Source organism: Dendrobium catenatum, unplaced genomic scaffold (genome assembly GCF_001605985.2).
Source record: "Dendrobium catenatum unplaced genomic scaffold, ASM160598v2 fragScaff_scaffold_847, whole genome shotgun sequence".
NCBI classification, from domain to species: domain Eukaryota; kingdom Viridiplantae; phylum Streptophyta; class Magnoliopsida; order Asparagales; family Orchidaceae; genus Dendrobium; species Dendrobium catenatum.
The window spans coordinates 1672504-1692091 of NW_021319309.1; the positions used below are offsets into that span (position 1 = coordinate 1672504).

General features: G+C 34.3%; 1 protein-coding gene across 1 annotated transcript; it reads right to left on the reverse strand.

The window, feature by feature from the left end:
* Nucleotides 1–18595: 18595 nt before the first annotated feature.
* LOC110104345 lies at nucleotides 18596–19582 on the reverse strand. Its single transcript, XM_020833408.2, has 3 exons — nucleotides 19204–19582; nucleotides 19034–19138; nucleotides 18596–18967 (listed from the first exon to the last, which is right to left on the reverse strand). Exons 1-3 carry the CDS (start codon nucleotides 19408–19410, stop codon nucleotides 18596–18598), a joined length of 684 nt encoding a protein of 227 aa, XP_020689067.1. The 5' UTR covers nucleotides 19411–19582.
* Nucleotides 19583–19588: the final 6 nt, after the last annotated feature.

The following is a 19588-nucleotide window of genomic DNA, read 5'->3' on the forward strand; positions in this document are numbered from 1 at the left end:
AACAATATATATCCATTGACACAATGATCTTTCTTTATGTATGCTAAACCAAGCTTAAAAATTAATTTCTTAGTCTGATATAAATATGTAAGAATTATGTTATCTTCCAGGTTGGTTTCCTTAAGCAGTGTAATGAATTCATTAAATATTCATGGGGGGTATTATATTCTGCCTTGATTCTTAACATCTTAAAAACAACGGATAACTTTGAGTGAGTGGTGCATCCCTTCCATATTGGTTATTGGAAAGCATGTAACAAATCATAAAACTTTTATGCTTCCTAATTTAATTACTCTATCGTATATTATCTAAATTGTGCTCCAGTTGCACCATGAACTAAGTCCTCAAGATCATGTCATATATTTTCTTTCTCAACTATATTAAAACTTATCAATGGAACGCATCGAGAATCAAAATATGATTCATACTCACCATGAGAAGTCCAATACCAATATTATGACATGAAGCCTTGAAGATATATATTAACAGTTGCATCATTTAGGCTAGGCGCACCTGATTTTTATGTTTGGAATATATGCAACAAAACTTTCCATCAGAGATAAAGTAGGGCAGTTGAGAAGTTGTCCGAATAAGAAAATTCACCCATTTAATGAACTCATCCGTTAATGCCTTTCATCCTTGCACAAATTGATTATACATCCAATTGTTTTGAGTTTAGATATCCATAATATATCCTACATATAATTTAAATATATTAGATAATGTTGTAAAATTTGTGTTAATGCTAGGGCGTCCCCTGGAAGCGACGCGCTGTATGGCCTGAATACAGTGACAAGTGTGCAAGGGCCGCTGCACCGGCGCCCGGGTGCAGTGTTAAATAGGCAAGGGTTCCCGCATCAAGGACGGATGTGGGCAAAGAAGCTAGTCCATGATACTAAAATTAGGATAGGAACTTGGAATATAGGTTCCCTTACAGGTAATTTAATGGAGTTAATAGATATTATGATTCATAGGAAATTAAATATTTTATGCATTCAGGAAACTAAGTGGGTTGGAGAGAAGGCCAAGGAAATCGATAGTTTAGGATTTAAACTTTGGTATTCGGGTAGGAGTCGTACTAGAAATGGTGTAGGTGTCATTATAGATAAGAGTTTATAGGATAATGTTATAAAAATTAATAGGATTGGTGATAGAATTATAGCTTTAAAGATTGTTGTTGAGGATAAGATTGTTAATATTATAAGTGATTATGCTCCTCAGGTAGGTTTGGATATAAGTTCTAAATTAAATTTTTGGAATGACTTAGAAGAATTAATACAAAATATACCTCTTGAAGAAAGAGTTTTTATTGGAGGAGATTTAAATGGACATGTTGGTAAAGAGGTAGTTGATTTTAAAAGCATTCATGGTGGCCATGGATTTGGAACGACGAATGAAGGTGGCAAGACCATATTAGATTTTTGTTTAGCTTATGATTTTTCAATTGCTAATACCTTATTTAAGAAAAGGAATGAGCATCTCATCACTTATAAAAATGGATATAATACAACCCAGATTGACTATTTTCTTATTAGAAAATTAAACCGTTTAGATTGCAAAGATTGTAAAGTTATTCCGAGTGAAAGTTTATGTACCCAACATCGATTATTAGTTTTGGACTTTAAGATAAAGGGGCATAAAATAAAAAATAAAGTAAAACGTTTTTCGAGGATTAGATGGGGGCATTTAAAGAATATTAACCAAAATATTTTTGTGAGTAAGATTTTAGATCTTAAGATTTTGTCTGTGCATGAGGATGCTAATGTTATGTGGGAAAAAGTGGCTAGTGATATTAAGAATACTGCAAAAGATGTGCTTGGAGTATCAAAGGGAAAAGCTCCAATAGTAAAAATAGTTGGTGGTGGAATCCAATTGTGCAAGAAAAGATTAAAAATAAGAAGATTTGTTATAAAAATTGGTTTAATTTTAAAAATTCTGATAATTGGGAAATATATAAAGTGGCTCGTAAGGATGCTAAGAAAGCAATATGCGATGCAAAGGCATTAGCTTTTAGTGATTTATATAATAGATTAGATACTAAAGAGGGAGAAAGATATATGTATAAGTTAGCCAAACAAAGAGATAGGAGTAGTAAGGATTTAGTTCAAGTGAAGTGTATTAAGGATGAAGATCAAAAAATACTTTTCTTAGAAGATGATATTCAACAAAGGTGGATGAGATATTTTGCTAAACTTTTTAATGAAGAGTGTGAAAATAAGATTGACTATAGTGACCTTAGCACCCTAAATGAAAGTAAAGATTTCTGTTTTTATCGGCGTATTAGTAAAACTGAAGTTAGAGAGGCTTTAAAGAAAATGAAGGGTGGAAAAGCTGTTGGACCTGATGATATCCCAATAGAGGTGTGGAAATGCTTAGGAGATGAAGGAATTTCATGGCTTACTAAACTTTTTAATACTATTTTGAAGACTAAAAAGATGCCAGATGAGTGGAGAATGAGTATGTTAATTCCTATTTTTAAGAATAAAGGTGATGCACAAGATTGTGCGAATTATAGAGGTATTAAGTTAATGTGTCATACTTTAAAACTATGGGAGCGAGTTATGGAGCATAGGTTGCGGCGTGATACTAATGTTTCTCAAAATCAATTTGGATTCATGCCGGGTAGGTCGACTATGGAAGCCATACATTTATTAAGAGGTTTGATGGAGAAATATAGAGAAAATAAGGAGGATCTACATATGATATTTATTGATTTAGAAAAAGCATATGATAAAGTTCCAAGAGAAGTGCTATGGAGAGTTCTTGAAAAGAAAGGAGTCAATAATGCTTATATTCAAATCATTAAAGATATGTATGCAGGAGCTATTACTTGTGTTCAAACACAAGGTGGATTGACCAAGTATTTCCCTATTTCGGTTGGGTTACATCAAGGATCAGCCTTAAGCCCATATCTATTTGCTTTAGTCATGGATGTTCTCACTAGACATTTGCAAGATGATGTACCTTGGTGTATGCTTTTTGCTGATGATATTCTTCTTGTTGATAAGACTAGAGAGGGAGTTGAAGGTAAACTTGAATTATGGAGGTCAACCTTAGAGTCTAAAGGTTTTCGCTTGAGTAGATCTAAAACAGAATATATGGAGTGTAATTTTAGTAGTAATAGACCTACTGAAGGGATTGTGACTTTGGGCGATCAAGTCATTAATAAGAGTACACGTTTTAGGTATCTTGGATCTATTGTTCAGAGTGATGGTGAAATAGATGGGGATATTATCAGCAGAATTCAAGTTGGATGGTTGAAGTGGCGGAATGCATCGGGCTTGTTATGTGATAGAAATGTACCCCTCAAACTTAAGGGAAAATTCTATAAGATGGTAGTGAGGCCTGCAATGCTTTATGGTGCCGAATGTTGGCCATTAAAAGAGAAGCATAATACTAAGTTAAGGGTGGCAGAGATGAGGATGCTTAGATGGATGAGTGGCTTTACCCTTAGGGATAGGATACGAAATGAGCATATACGTGAAAAGGTTGGAGTAGCTCCAGTAGAAGATAAGATTAGAGAGAGTCGCCTTAGATGGTTTGGTCACATAAAAAGGCGGCCTTCCGACGACCCAGTTAGGAGAGTAGAGGTATTAGATTTGACTTGTGTTAAGAAAGGTAGGGGTAGACCTAAAAAAAACTTGGTTAGAAAATATTAGGAATGACCTTTCTTTATTAGATTTAAACGAGAATTTGGCTTTTAATAGGACACAATGGAGAAAAAGGATTCATGTAGCCGACCCCACGTAGTGGGATAAAGGCTTGATGTTGTTGTTGTTGTTGTAGATAATGTTGTAAAATTTATTGAAGGAAAATACATAAATTTTTAATTTCACGTAAGTCTCCTTCAATGAAAAATCTGCCAACCTCCATTTAGGGAAAATACAAAGAGTCTTAGCCTACTAAAAAAGCTATCATTTTATGTGACCAAACCATTTAAGGCAACTCTCTCTAATATTATCTTCCACTAGAGCAATTCCAGCCTTCTAACATATATGCTCTTGTCATATCCTGCCTATAATTAATTATGCCCAATAAATTCCTCTATGTCCACACAGCAATGCCCAATACATTATACTACTTCTACCATCCAACTCGAATTCTACAAATAATATCACCATCTATTTCACCATAAATAGATCAAAGATATTATGAACATGTACTTTTATTAATGACTTCATCGCCAAAAGTCACAATCCCTCAGCTAGGTCTATTACTACTTAAAATACTCTTTATATATTAAATTTTAGATTTATTTATGTGAAAACTTTTAGACTCTAAGGTTGACCTACATAATTCAAGTTTACCTTCAACTCCCTCTCTAATATTATCAATTACAAGAATAATATCATCAGTAAAAGCATACACCAAGGTACATTCTCTTACAGTAAGAATATCCATAGCGTAGTAGAGAAAAAAGTATATAGTAAAATACATTCTCTTTCAAATGTCTAGTGAGAACATCCACAACTAAATCCAATAGCATATACTAATATACATTCTCTTACAAATGTCTAGTGAGAACATCGACAACAAAAACAAATTAAAAGCATATACCAATATACATTCTCTTATAAATGTCTAGTGAAAACATCCACAATAAAAGTAGAAGCATACACCAAGGTTCATTCTCTTGAAAATCTCTAGTGAGAACATTCATAACAAAACCAAAAGGCATACACACAGATAGCTTCTCTTGCAAATGTCTAATGAGAACATACATAACAAAATAAAAACATATACTAAGGTTCATTCTCTTATAAATGTCTAGTGAGAACATCCATAACAAAAGCAAAAAGAATACAACAAGATACCTAATCTCTTACCAAAAGAAGTGAACTTCCCTTACCATAGGAAACGAGTAGAGGCAACAGATGGCGGTGAACGGTGCGATGAAAGTCAACGAGGGTCCGATAGCATTTGAGGCAGCTCTTACACATGAGAGAAGCTATCCGAAGGAAGAGGAAAAGAAATGTGAAGAAAGATGGCGAAGGGGTTGAAATAGGTCTTTTTTCATCAAACTTTTTAGTAGATTATCTGTCAGTCATATTACTGATAGATAATATGCAAATAACTATTCATCAAGTTTGAGTAACCTGGCGTAATAATCACTAGTATTTTTGCCGGTTATTACTGACAAAAATTATGCTGGAAAACTTTTAAATACTTGTGAAAATTCGGCATAATATGTGCCGGTGTTGTAACAAAATTAATTTAGCCAAAAATTTCACTATTAAGTTACCGACGTATATTCCTCCTATTAGTTATCGACATAAATTTCGCCGGCTAGTTACTGACGTATATTCCGCAGGCTAGTCTACAAGTTTTCCTGACATAAGTTTATCCATTGGAAAGTCTGACAATAATGACAAATTTTCATGTAGTATATATAATTGCATAAGAGAGTGATCTATGAGGAACATTTCATTTTAAGAGACATTGAGTGATTTTATATGGTTATTCTCTTTCTAGATATGAAAATTGACAACCAAGAAAAAATTTTGTTACACATTAATGTGATGGATGATATTTGGCTTCTTGACAAAAATTTTAATAAATGGCCTATGCTAGCTAATTGTATCGGTTTGTAGAATCTTACATTGCAGAATTTTCTCACGGACGGACATTGGAATTATACTGAACTCAACCGTTACTTCAATCCAGATTTAGTCAACCTCATTGTTACACATTGTATCATTCAAAATGATGATAATGATAGTTTGGAGCTTCTTTACCAACATTCTGGCAAATCAATCACTTCGTTGGCTTATGCTGAAGTGATTAAATTTCAGAATACCTTTGAAGATCATGGCTTTGCTATATGGCTACATAAGTTGAAGCTTAAGCCAAGGGTTGAGTTTTTTTGGTGGCGCTTGAGCAGATTTGCCATTCCAACGAATGAGTTTTTGAAATATAGAAGGCTAACTACAAATGATCTCTTGTGGGGGGGCCTTATTGGGGTTTGTCTGTATACTGAAACCAGCGAACATATCTTAATACATTGTAAGTCTCTAACTGAGATTTTGAATAAACTGAGAGCTTGGGGATTCTACATTCCATTATTTAGCTCTCTTGAAGATTGCTTCCAACACCTTAAATTGCTTTCAAGCAAAAGAACTGACACTGCTAGGTTTTACTGCACGGCAGTTTATTATCCTGGAACCGCAAAAATGACAAGAGCATTGCAATCCGGTTTCCCCTGTTTCAGTAATTGCTGCTAATGTGATATTTGCTGCCACTAACAAGTTCCAACTTCTAGTTAACTGGGATGTTAACCTCCTAAGGGAGTCTGGTGCTACTTGGCATCCCCCACCACTAGATTGGATCAAATTTAACGTTGACGCTTCACTCCTGGACTCTAGCTTAGCAAGTATTGGCGGTGCAGCACGGGATTCTAAAGGAAATCTACTACTTGCTTTTGGAAAGAAGAGAATACATTGGGATATCCATCAACTAGAATTGGAAGCTGTCTACGCTCTGAAGGATTACATCCCAAGACTGGAAATTTAATTGTAAAGGACTGATTATAGAGGGAGATAACTACAATGTTATAAATTTTTTACATAACACTGTCGTGAAGAATGCCGCTGCTGGTCAAGACAACGAGAAGCTCCACTTCTTACACGACTTCAATAAGGTGATTTTTCAACATACTGATAGGAATGGTAATAAAGTTGCTGACTTATGCGCAACTCTTGCTTTGAAGAATGATTTCTTTTTTGATTCTATTTCTTCTACCGATATTCCTTCTTCCCTATCATGTCTTTTGAAGAAGGAATATGAGGCTGTTTTTTCTTTGAACTTGATGTAGTTTTTTTCTTTACTCATTAATGCATCTTTGCAATCTTCAAAAAAAAAAAAAAGAAAAAGAAAAAATTGTGTTAAATGTGGGTGGCTAAGAGACATTGATGGTCACTCTTTGGTAAGCATCTCATGATAGTTAATGAGGAAAATCAGAGATTATGTGACATTAGGTGATCAAACTCAGTCATTCAACTTTTTAAAAGGGAGGACAAATAATATTGAAGGCTTATGTTCATCATTAGTGTTGTATGAATGATGGATATCACTCTCTTCTATTCAATGAATATTGTTTTTATAAGGACATTATTGATATCATTTTTTGTGACATAAATTTTCTTGGTTATTTCTATCACTTAGGCTTTCTTATCATGGAGTAGAAACTACCTTTAAGATTTCTCTTAGGAGGATACTTAATGATATAACATTGAGTAACCCGTACACCTCTTAGGACATTTCCATATGACTTTAATACGGTAGTAGGCCAATCAAAACCTAAACACTAGATCACCCTAAAAAAACTTTTAAAAGCATACGGTTTAGTCCCAACATCAAACTTGGTAATTTTCATGTAGTACATGGAGGTGACTCTATCACTAGAGAGAATGCAAGAGCCTAAAAAACACAACCCATGAAGAATTCATAAAGATTTACATCATTTTCATGCTATTTTTTATGTTTTTTCATGTTAGTATATTGTATGTTTATGGACATGATGTGTCATATGGCTACTTTGTGTGTAAAAATGGCTAGGGAGAATGATGTGAAGTAACTAGGGAGTGATATAACCTGCCTAACATGTGTTTTTTGTTTTCTTTTGAAAAAAGGATGCAAATTACATTAATGTTAAAATAAAAGAAAAAAATTACAAACTACTAAAGGAGGATAAATCTATCACAGTCCTTCCTAATCAAGTCAATAAAGTTTGATGGAAGTTCTGTGTCTAAAAATGCTTCCCAATAAAAATTGCCTAATAAAGAAAAATGGGAGCAATAATCTTCCACCTTATTACATTCTCTTGGAACAAAATTAAAAATGATATTGTTAGAAACTTCAAGAAAAGAGAGGTCCGCCCTTTGAACTTTATTGTTCTTCTCTGAGTTCCTCGTTATTGAGTTTTGGACCTTATTCATGATGTTTACATTGTCTCATTCTATAATTATACCTTTATATTCTCTCATCCAATCTTGAATGTAAATTTTCAAATATAAATATCGATTTTAGTTCCAAAAAAGTAATATCTCAATGTATCAACTTTTTTCCATAAGCACACATCATTCTCCCTTTATGGTCTCTTAACACTCCTGCAATACATACTGCATTCAATGGTAAGACTGCCGCATCTACACTCAGTTTGATCCAACCTTCAGGTGGGGGGCACAAAGCTTTAGATAGAATTTGCTGATTGGTGTGCAAGTTCATCTCGATTGAAGTTGAATGTATACAACAAGCATTTGATAATATTTCAGCCACTATGTATGTTGTAGGAGGCACAGTTTCTCCATGCTTTGAGAAATTCTGAAACTTCTAGTTATTGTAAACAGATGAAACATAAATTCTTGCTAGGCCACAATTAGTTCTTCCTCTGTTCTTTAGTTCATCTTCACAATGCGACATATTTTGGAAGATAGGGATGTTGATACCCCATTGTCTCAATCTTTGCATTATTTCAATTAATTTAGAGCAATTTATGACAACATGTTCTGTTTCTTATGGAATTTTGTATCCTCTAAGATATTCTCTATTGCAAAGTAATCTTCTATGGTATAACCACACATTGGTCAGCAAAGAATCATTCAATAATCGCCACCAAAATAGAAATTCCCTTTGATTTACTTTCAAATTTTTAATCCATCTTATGTTCGTCACCTTCCCACTTTGTATTTGATTGTTGGCTTCATAAGACAAAGAGGTTATTGATCTACCTGAGTTAGTGTTGATTAATTAAACTTTATCTTCCATTCCCTCATTTCTGAAAGAATTTTGTTGAATTAGCTTTCCCATTTCTTCAGAGAAGTATGTGTTCAACTTATCCATGTTCCAAGTACCATCTTCTTTAATTAAGAAAGAAACTTTCTTAACATGAAGATCATTTGCATTACATGTTGTCGGCCAAGTATTAAGTCTTCTATCGAGTATCCAAGTGTCTCTTATGATGTGAATTTTTTCTCTGTTCTACACATTCCATCTTATTATAGGTTTCAAATAATTTGCTCCTTCTTTCATGATTCACCAAGATGGAAAGGAGTTTATTTTAACACCTTCTTTCCAAATGCCATCGCCATACTTCCTTTTCAATACTCTGTTTAAGAGTGAATTTTAATTTTATAGGAAGTTCCATGCTAGTCTAGCTCCCAACGAGGATTGCCTATCCACAGCTACTAGATTATTGAATCCTATTGAATTAGTAGACAAGCATAATGTAGGCCATGCTATGTAATGCAATCCCTGTCTCCTAATTCCTACATGGTTTATCAATAGTCATCAAAATGCTTCTGGGAATAAATGAATGAACCACCTGGTATGAGAGTATGGAAGGAAATGCTATTTTAATTAACAACATTCTTCCAGCCAATGAAATCCATCAAGCTCCCCATGAATTCAATCTATCCATTGCTTATTCTATAGTATAGTTGAAGTCTGTTGCTTTCAATCTCCTTAAGACCAATTTTATTCCTAGGTAATTGAACTCCTTGACTTCTTTCATACCCATTATTTTATTTAATTTCCTTCTTCCCCTTTTTTAAGGCATTCTTTCCATAGAGCACCAAAGACTTTTGAGAGTTAACTTTTTGTCCTGTCCATCTACAGTAATCTTTGAAAATTTGCTTCAAAGTTATTACATTTCTTCTATAGGTCTTAACAACCACTAGCCCATCATCTGCAAATAGCAAATGCATTAATCTTTCAACATTAGTAGCTAACCTGATTTCCAATAGGTTAGACTTTGCTTGAAGAGCCTTGGATAGTAATTTAGAGCACAAAATAAACAAACTTGGTGATAGTGGACATCCCTGTCTAAAACTGCTCTGTGCAGTTATCCAACTTGTTCTTCTCCCATTTATATTAATTAAATATTTAGTATTGCTCACACATTGCTGGGAATCCCAACTTCCTCATAACTTGGTTTAATGTTTCCCAACACATACTATCATAAGCTTGTTCCATATCAAGATTTAATAGCATGTATCCCGATTTAGCTACCAAGAACCTCATCTTGTTCATGATCTCTTGAGCAAGTAGAAAGTTATCAGATATGCTTCTTCCAGGTACAAAAGCACCTTGGTACTCAAAAATATCCTTAAGAAGACACAATTTTAGTTTGTTAAGGATCATACCTGCTGCCATTTTGTAAATGGTTTACATAGACATATTGGTCTAAATTTAGAGCATTCATAGGCATTTGGGACTTTAGGAATATGCACCACTAATGTCTTTCCAGTAATCTGGCATCTCTCCTGACTTGAATAATCCTTCAATTACATTCCAAAGTTTCTCCTTTTACAATCCTCTAATAGGATTTAAAAAAGCAGGCATTTATCCCATCTATACTAGGAGATTTATTGTTACTCATAATCATAACGATATTAAGCAGGTCTTCCTTTTTGTAATTCGAATTCAATATTTATTCATCTCTTCTTGTAAGCAATCTTCACTTGTAAATAATAACCAATTTACCATATCGCACTTACGTTTGCTCCATTTTTTTTTTTTTTTTGAAAAGAAGTTTTCTACTATCACATGGATAGTTTCCTGGTTAGTTTCCATTGTGCCATCTTCTCTAGCAATTTTACTAATCAAATTGCTCTTCTTTTTTGTTGTAGCATATGTATGGTAGAAACGTGTGTTATTCTCTTCATCTTCCATCCATTGGCTTTTTGACCTTTGTCTCCACCATGTTGCCAATCTAATCACAGTGATGTTGAGTTCATGAACTTTGATTCTAACTTTCAGTAGGTTTTTAGAGTTCAAACCATCCTCTATAGCCTCCATTTCTTGCTTCGAAATCTCTTTTTGTAGTTCTTGTTTCTTTATGGTAAGTTATTTCAATTTGTTCTTTTTCCCATAGTACAAATTTTTTAGGGATATTTTAATTTTCCTTCTAAGGACCTCATTAAAACCTCCATGATCCTTCTTCCTCCATGCATTAGTAATGATTCCCCTTGTAGCCTCATAAAAACACCACAAATTCTCAAATCTGATTTCTCTTGACTTGAGCATTTTCATACTAGAAAATTGAAGGAGTAGAGGGCAATGATCTGATGCCACACTAGAAAGGTGTTTAATAACTGCAGAAGGAATATCCATAATTGATTTTGAGTTTAGCCAAACTCTATCAAGTCTCTCCCATATTCTAGCAAGTCCTTCTTTGTTATTGCACCATGTGAATTTTGGACCAATAAAACCTATGTCATGAAATTCATTATTGGTCAAAAACTCCTTCATCTCTTAAGGGCCATGAGAGAATAGAAATCTTTTACCTCCCTTCTTCTCATTCTTTGGCAATCAGCAATTGAAATCAACCCCTATAATACAAGTCTCTTCACTATTCATATTATTCTCAATCAATCTCCATAGTTTCCTTCTTTCATACAAGTTTTTGTTGCCATAAACTATGCATACCTTCACTGAAAGACACCTTGGAGTGGTCAAGTTACCAATGATACATTGGTTGGAAGAGTCCAAAATTGTAAATGAAGTAGTTCTATGTTTCCACAATGCTAAAACACCACTAGAAGTTCCACTAGCAGCAACATGGAAATACTCCCATTCATCACCTACCAATTTTGTAACATCTTCTTTTTCCAATCTTTCATGTTTTGTTTCCATAAGACTAATGAAGAAAAAATTGTTCTCTGATATCAAACTTCTCATGTAGTGGGAAGCTTCTTTCTTCTTTGCTCCCCTATAATTCCAGAACATTATGGAAGACATTTAAGAAAAGTGTGGGCATAAGGCCCCAACCTTTTCAACACCTCCTCCTTTTTTAGTTCTTTGATTACCCTTGATTGGTCCAAGCATTTTCACTTCTTTAGCAAGTTTAACTTTGTTAATAGATAGCTTAAGAGTATACTTACCTACTCCCATCTTCCCATTCACCTCTATTCCTTTATTATCATCTCCATAGCCCTTTCCTTGATTACATATTTCTTCATGCTCTTTTGAAGCCTTGTTCTTTCCTATGGTATAACCTTATCTTATTCCTTATTCTGATCTAGAATAGATTTTTTTTCTGATTCATTATAGTTTTTAATTGTCTCTTTTTGGGAATTTTCAGTAGAATGATAGAATGGCTTTGAATTTTCATCACATTCACCTTCAATTTCCTCAATAGATGGATTCATCACCTCAGCTTGATCACCTTCAATACACTACTCATTCTCCATGATGATTTCTCCTTCTTCTATAATTGTGTTGCTTAGAATTTCCTTTTCTACTAACAAATTCACATTTGTTTACTTCTCTTTGATTTCCATACCAATAGGTTTATTTGATTCCTTCATAACAGTATTGTTCGGGATCTTCTTCATGAAGGTCTTCTTATTAAGCCTCCCATTAGAAACAAAATTAGTATTGTTTCTTTTGTAATTCACATGCACCCATGGCCCATAATTTATGTTCTCCTCATTTTCATGTACCAAGTCATGAGCTTGCTTACTGTCTCCTTTAACTTGATTTTTTTCCACCATGATTCGCTTTCTACATTCACTCTTGACATGTCCAATCTTCCCACATTCAAAACAAAAATTTGAAATTCTCTCATATTCAAATTTTTGAAAGAATCTTCCCGTAATGCCTTCCACCCAAACCCCAAATGGGAGTGGTTTATCTATTTTCACACGAACACAGACTCAAGCAAACTATATTCTCACCCATTGGAATATGTTACCATCCAACCTCAATGGAATGCCCATCGTTGAAGCAATTCTTGCTATATTGCTCTCATCCCAACATTGCAATGGAAGCTGAGGCATTCTGATCCAAATTGGGAAGGAAAGTCCTTTAATTGATAAAGAAGAAAACTCCGGGGACCATCGATCCATGCCAATAATGTGTCCATTCATGAACCATGGGCCTCTAGAAATGATACCTTATAAAGCTTCAGTTGTTTTAAAAGAGCATAAAAACCATCCCATTCCAAGTGTAGTAAAATGAAATTTGTCAAACTAAGCCCATTGGTGCCTAAGTTCCCAGGCTACAATATGAGAAGGTAATTCTTTTCCAAAAACTTTGCATACCAAAGAATTACCAAGTATTTTAGCATTCTTAATTTCATAATCCATAATCAATTTCACTACCTTCCCGTCTTCTGTCAACACATCTTCATCTTCATTAAAATTTAACTTTATATAGGGCTTCTTGGTCCATGCGTTATCAGGAATGATCTTCTTTACATTCCTTATAGTCATTTGATCATCCACTTGAGTTGTAGTGTTTTCTTTAAACAAAGTTGGCTTTTCCATTAAAATCTCAGAATGCTTGTCGGCATTTGGAGTATATATATATATTTAGAACTCAGGGAATTCACATTTATCACGCTGTTGCCAAGGATTGCATTTGAATTTCCGATCTATGAAAAAAAATATTCATCCCTGATGACGAACCCTCATTGTCACTGACTTTCAATGGAGACCGAACAGTCATTTTAGAAAATTAGTTGTTTTGATTTCAAAATCCATAGAAGTATTCTTTCCTTTTACTTCAACATGAATGATATTATTGGAAATATTGCCAACATTTTCGTTTATCACTATCATACATTTTTCTCTTCTTCTTTGTGTTTCATCTACTTCCATAGTTAAACTTCCATTCGACCTTTCAATTACAGATTTGTTCAAAACCAGTGACATTCCATTTAAGCTATCCTTCATTGTGGAGTCCAATGATGGCTGGTGGCCATCTGCCTCCATGTCCTGGTCGCCTGCTAAAAAGGCTGAAAAATTGGGAGTGATGAATTTGAAATTTTCTCTCTCTATCAGGAGGTTCCCTCTCTAGCGGGAGTGATGCCTAATAAGCATTACAGAGTGTAGTGTATGGAAAATTCATGGAGAAGGGAGTAGTTATGGTGGTTGCACAAATGGGGCCACCCTCTCTTTTATTCTTTCCCTCATTTATTTTGATTTTAAAATGTTGAGATGCATTTTTAGTTGATTTTCAATTGAATAAACCATTCTAAGATTGAAATGAATAGAGATTTAGTTTTCTTTCACATTTTGGAGAGAAATTCCAAGTAGCTTGAAGGCTAGCCATACTCAAGGAGATTGGTTGATCTCCTTGAACAACTATTTTGCTTCATATTTTTTTATTTCATATATTTTTCCTTAGTACAATTTTCATTCTTATTGTTCTTCTCTTAGTATTCCAAGTTATCATTTCACTTAATTTAAATATTATTAACCATAGATAGTATTGTCTAGGAGTTATGGAATTGTTGGACCTATTCTACTATTGAAAATATTTGACCAACCAAAACTACTCAGAACGTACTAAAATATCGAAATCATTATTATAGATCCTATGCTTCAATTATCTTAAATGTATTTTATTTTGTTATAGTCAAAATATTAGATATCCACTCAACACAAATTTTATTTTTTGTTTATTGTTTTAGTTTTGTATTATGTCTCTAGCCAAAAAATAACCACAAAAAATATTAAAACTTAAAGAAAAATTTAAAACTTTAGGTCCCATCTGGAGGATATACATGATAGATTCCAAGTGGAGTTTATGAATTATATTTGATTTATATAAATCCATATCCAAATTCCTAACGTTTTTCAACTCTAAATAGAATGGACCTATACTACTTCTTGAGCACAGTCAACTCACCAAACCATTTCGTATCCTTACCGAACTCTCAAGGAGTATAGTAGGCATCCTCACATACAAAAAAGTAAAATGTTCTTGATTTAGACATATTTAAAGGGTAGAACATTAGTATGAAAAGGTATTTTATTCTATACATATTTTGGGAAGTCTTGGCCTCTTAAACACTCTAAACTTCATCGCCTACTTGAGTTAATTCTACTTGAGTTAATTTTAATCACGTCAAAAGCATTCCCAATCCACCAGTTGAACACATCAGGGATCTAAGCCCACCATCCAATATTCATCAACATTTTGTGTTGCAATCTAGGAGCCCGAGCCTGTATTTTGATGATTACAAATATTATTGGTGTTTACATACCTTCTCCTACTTGTTATTATTGTATATATTTTCTTTTTGTGTACTAAATTTTCAATTACATCATATATAAAGAACCACCAAAGGATTATAGCTCAAGACTGGGGAGTGTAGGATTCATTTCTACAAAAGTTTATATTTTTATATTTTCTTAAGTAAATATATTATAAAAAGTGTATGTTAGCTTAGCGGCCATATGCTTACCTAAATTTCAGTGAGGACAGTGATCTAAATAAAAAAAATCTAGTCTCCACACTTAAATCATTGAACTATATATCAAACTATAAATTCAGACCATCATTGTGCTCTAGTACAGTGACTAAATTATTGACTTAAAAATCATCACTTGATAATCATCATTAAATGTCATTTGATCAAATGATTTATTACCTAACAATCACCAAATGACTGTCAGTGATATGATCATTATAAAACTAAATTTCCTTCATTCATTGATCTACATTAATCAATTGAAAAGCTAAATCAAAACGACACCCCAAATCCATCAGTTGATTATCCATATTGATAATCAGCTGATCGCATGCTCGATCACGCATAATCATTATTTATTGTAAATTATCTAAGCATTTCAAATCGTAGATCATTTTAAATTTTTAATAAAATAAATATAAATTAAACTCATTAATCAAACCCATTGCAAACCTAAAACTCCAAAATACAGTGTCATAAGCAAACCTAAAATCCCTTTGTCCATAACCTATTTTTCAAGAGATTTTCATTGCTCTGAAACTTGACCAATTGACCTTGGATTAATGATCTATCATTTTCAGGTTGATTAGGCATGTTACTCAACAACATAAATATAATTAATATTGTATCAGATAATGATACCATTTGAATTTAACTTCTAAATGGGTCCTATCCTGATAAATCTTTTGATTAAAATGATGTTGCATTAACTATGGATAGTGCAGATCCCATAACAGTCTCTCCCTAAAAAGAGATTGAAGGAATATAATTTCATATTGGCACGGTCTTGCCACCTAGACTTGTATCTTGTAAGAAAAATATACCACTTCTAAAGTGTACTGGGTCCAAATTTTCAAGATAGTTGATTTATCTTTCTAATAGAAATTGACCTCTACCTTACATCTTAAGCAGTAGAGAGTTATGGTTGACTCTACTGGATACTTAAAGGCTCCTCTCTCCCACTGCTTTTGTTGGTTGATTTGACTATTGAATTAAAATCTGTATCAAATGTAAGTTGACTTTAGAAATAAAATCTTTTCAATCATCTTACAATTTTCTATCTTAATAGGCATCTCTTACATGTTTTAAATCTATTCAACGAGTTTCCTAGTCAAGGTTATACCTTTATTAAAACCTTTGGGACCACTTTGAGGATTATCCTTACTTGCATAAGAGAATGAGTTTTCTTCTCTTATACTTGAGATATAATACCATCATTTAAAAAAAAGAAGAGATTAATCATTTTAAGATTTTAAAGAAAGTGAAGTCTCAAATCAAGATCAATAAAAATCAAAAGATATGAAAAATGCTCCATAAATTAAAAGATGTGCAAAGTATGCCACCAAAAAAGAGAGAAAGAGGTTTCCTTATTTTCAATCCTTAAATTCAAAAAGACCTATTCACTCTTAATTGCTTTACTTTGAAAACTTTTGAATCTAGATTAATCATAATGCATCAATAGTCAATTAGATATAAAAAAATACTCAAGAAAAAGAATTGAAAAGATCAAATTTCTCTCTCCAATTTAAACATTTTGAAATTAATTTTAATACAAGGTAGAACCCTAGTTCAGTTTTAGTGAAACTTCATCTTGGTCAATAAAACCAAAATCATTAAATCTTTTGAGATTTTTTGGAGTTGACTCTACTTCTCACTTTAACTCATATATTTTTTTTCCCATTTTTCATTCTAATAGGGTCTAAATGATTAAAAAGAAAATTTTAATTAAAGCAAATGAATCTTCTTCTCAAAACAAAAATTAAAATCTTATCCATGAGGAATGTATGTAAGTCCTTTCAAATATGCATCTTTTCCTTTAAGGCTTTCTATTCGAAATCATACTGTATAATGGGTCCAACATCGTTCCCACCTAGAGGTGTGTATCTATCATTGGAAATTTCCTTTCAAAATCAAATCAAAATTGAGCAAAGTGCCTTACTCTAATTGGAGGAGATCGAGGCCTTGCAGAGCATCATCTCCAAGGCTCAACAAAACTCAGAGTTGTATAAAGCCTAAATGGTTTAAGCTAGTGATAAGTTAGTGCGACCTAGAACTCACCAAGTAAGATACTTGGTTCTAGTTCCTTAGATGCCAATCTTAGCCCATCGAAAGATTGGTGGGGAGTTTAAACATACATAAGAATGATCTTTTATCATAGAGACAATCTTTGAGGATGGTTTAAACATCAACTAATCAATATTGAAGGATGATATTCGATATTTTTGAAGATTGGGGAGGCTCTTCAAGAAGTACTATGCCAAATGACTATTAAATTTAACATCAAAGAAAATTCTTCAAATTAAAAAAAATTGAATTAAAAACTATTCATATTCAAGAAATCAAATCAAAATCAAAACCCATCAAATTCAAAATTAAAGAAAATCAAATTAAAAAAATTATCAAAATTAAAATTTCAAATTCAAGGATGTAGAATCGATCCTCAGAGTGGAGCAAGTTTCCTCCCGAAAAGATCATCCAGACACGATCCTCTATAAGGAGCAAGCTTCCTCCCCATATGATAATCCACTAGTGATGTAGAGTATGCCCTCTGTGGCACCACATTAGTTTCAAAATCTTGATTTTTATCTTTTGTGTTGAGCAAGTTTTTCACTACAGGAAAAACGCTGAAAACCGGCGGTTAGTGTAGATTTACCGGCGGTTTTTAACGTTATCGGCGGTCTAACGGCGGTTTGTTAACCGCCGGTAAAAACGGCGTAGGAAACCATTTCCGACGGCTTTTTACCGGCGGTTAATTTTGTGCGGCGGTTTTCCGGCGGCCAATACCGCCGGTGACCACCGGAATTTTAACCGTCGGTCTTCCGGCGGTTAGGCCGCCGGTATTGTAACCGCCGGAAAACCGCCGGTCAAATTACCGGCGGTTGTCCGGCGGTTAAACCTGGCGTCGTCTGGTTTATTAGACCGCCGGACGGCGCCGTTAGACCGCCGGTAAGGTACCGACGGTGGACGGCGGTTATAGCCGTCGGTATTACCGACAGTTTAAACCGTCGGGCGTCCATCGTATAACCGTCGGCGGCCGTCGGTAAGCCGACGGTACGTACCGGCGGTTTAATAATATAACCGGCGGCTTTATCTTGTCCGTCCGGTATCGTAGTTTCCGACGGCTAAACCGCCGGTTAGCCGCCGGAAACCTATAGCACCTAAAAAAAAAAATTGACAGCATCCCCTCTATTTGAGGGAGGTTCACCCTAAAGTCTAAACCTGCAGAAAAAGCATATATATGTTGGGCAACACGCCGCTATATTCATCACAACCAGAAAATACAAAATTCATCACAACATTACAATCACAAATTCACAAAATAGTTCATGATAATGCTACAATCACCAGTTCAGAAGTTCACAAGTTCTAATTAATACATTCATCAAACATAATAAACATCTAATCATCATCGGTATCCTCACTATCTACAGATGGTTGCTCCTGTTGGTCCTTCTTCCTTTGTTTTCCAGCTCTGTAGGATTGCAACTCTGCTTGCATTTCATTCTGAACCCTTTTCATCTCTTCAATCTCTCTAGTAAGTGCTGCAACCCTCTCACTTACAGATTCTTCAGCTCCACTTGGATCATGGAATGCAGAGGTGTATGAACTGGACTCAATAGCAAAAGCTTGTGAACCCATGCCATATACCCTCCCCCTCTGTCTTCCACCAACAACTTCTGACCATGTCTGATACTCAGAAGTATGGGCCGATCCAGAAGATGATCCCTCGCCAGTGGACTGCCTACTTTCTCTAACTCGTAAGAAATCATCCTGCAAGTTACAAATAGTTTTATTAAAATAAATTTTTATTCTAAAAATCCAAAAAATTTTACTCACATGAGCCTTCTTAGATTTCTCATCAACCCACTGCTGGTCAGCTTGATGTTGATGAGTTCTTGTATGCAGCTCCAATGGTGTTGGCTCCCGACCCAGGTGCGCTTTCTGAAAATTTGATGCTTAGTTATACTAACATAAATATATGTAATAAACCAATTCAAAACACTTACCAGTCGCCGCCTATGTTCTGTATGAGGTACAGATCCACCAGTATGAAGAGAGCTTCCTAAACCGCCGCAGTCAGAGGCTCTGTTCTGTTTATTCTGCTCTCTCATTTTTATAAACTCCGGGGTAGCCCAAGCACTACTCAAATCTGCCCAAACGCCCTCTCCAATCCAATTAGGCCTCTGCCCGGACTTTCTAATGTCCGTGAACATGTCTCTGAGACGGGTCGCTCCTCTCCTCTCAAAATTAGATCTGATCCTCGTGCTGTACTCAGGCAACCACCTAAATTCTTTCTGTACAAATTTAGGCAATATCAAAAAGATTAGTACAAATTAAATCATATATTTGAAATCATACAAAAAAAAAATATACCTGAAATTCTCCAAACCA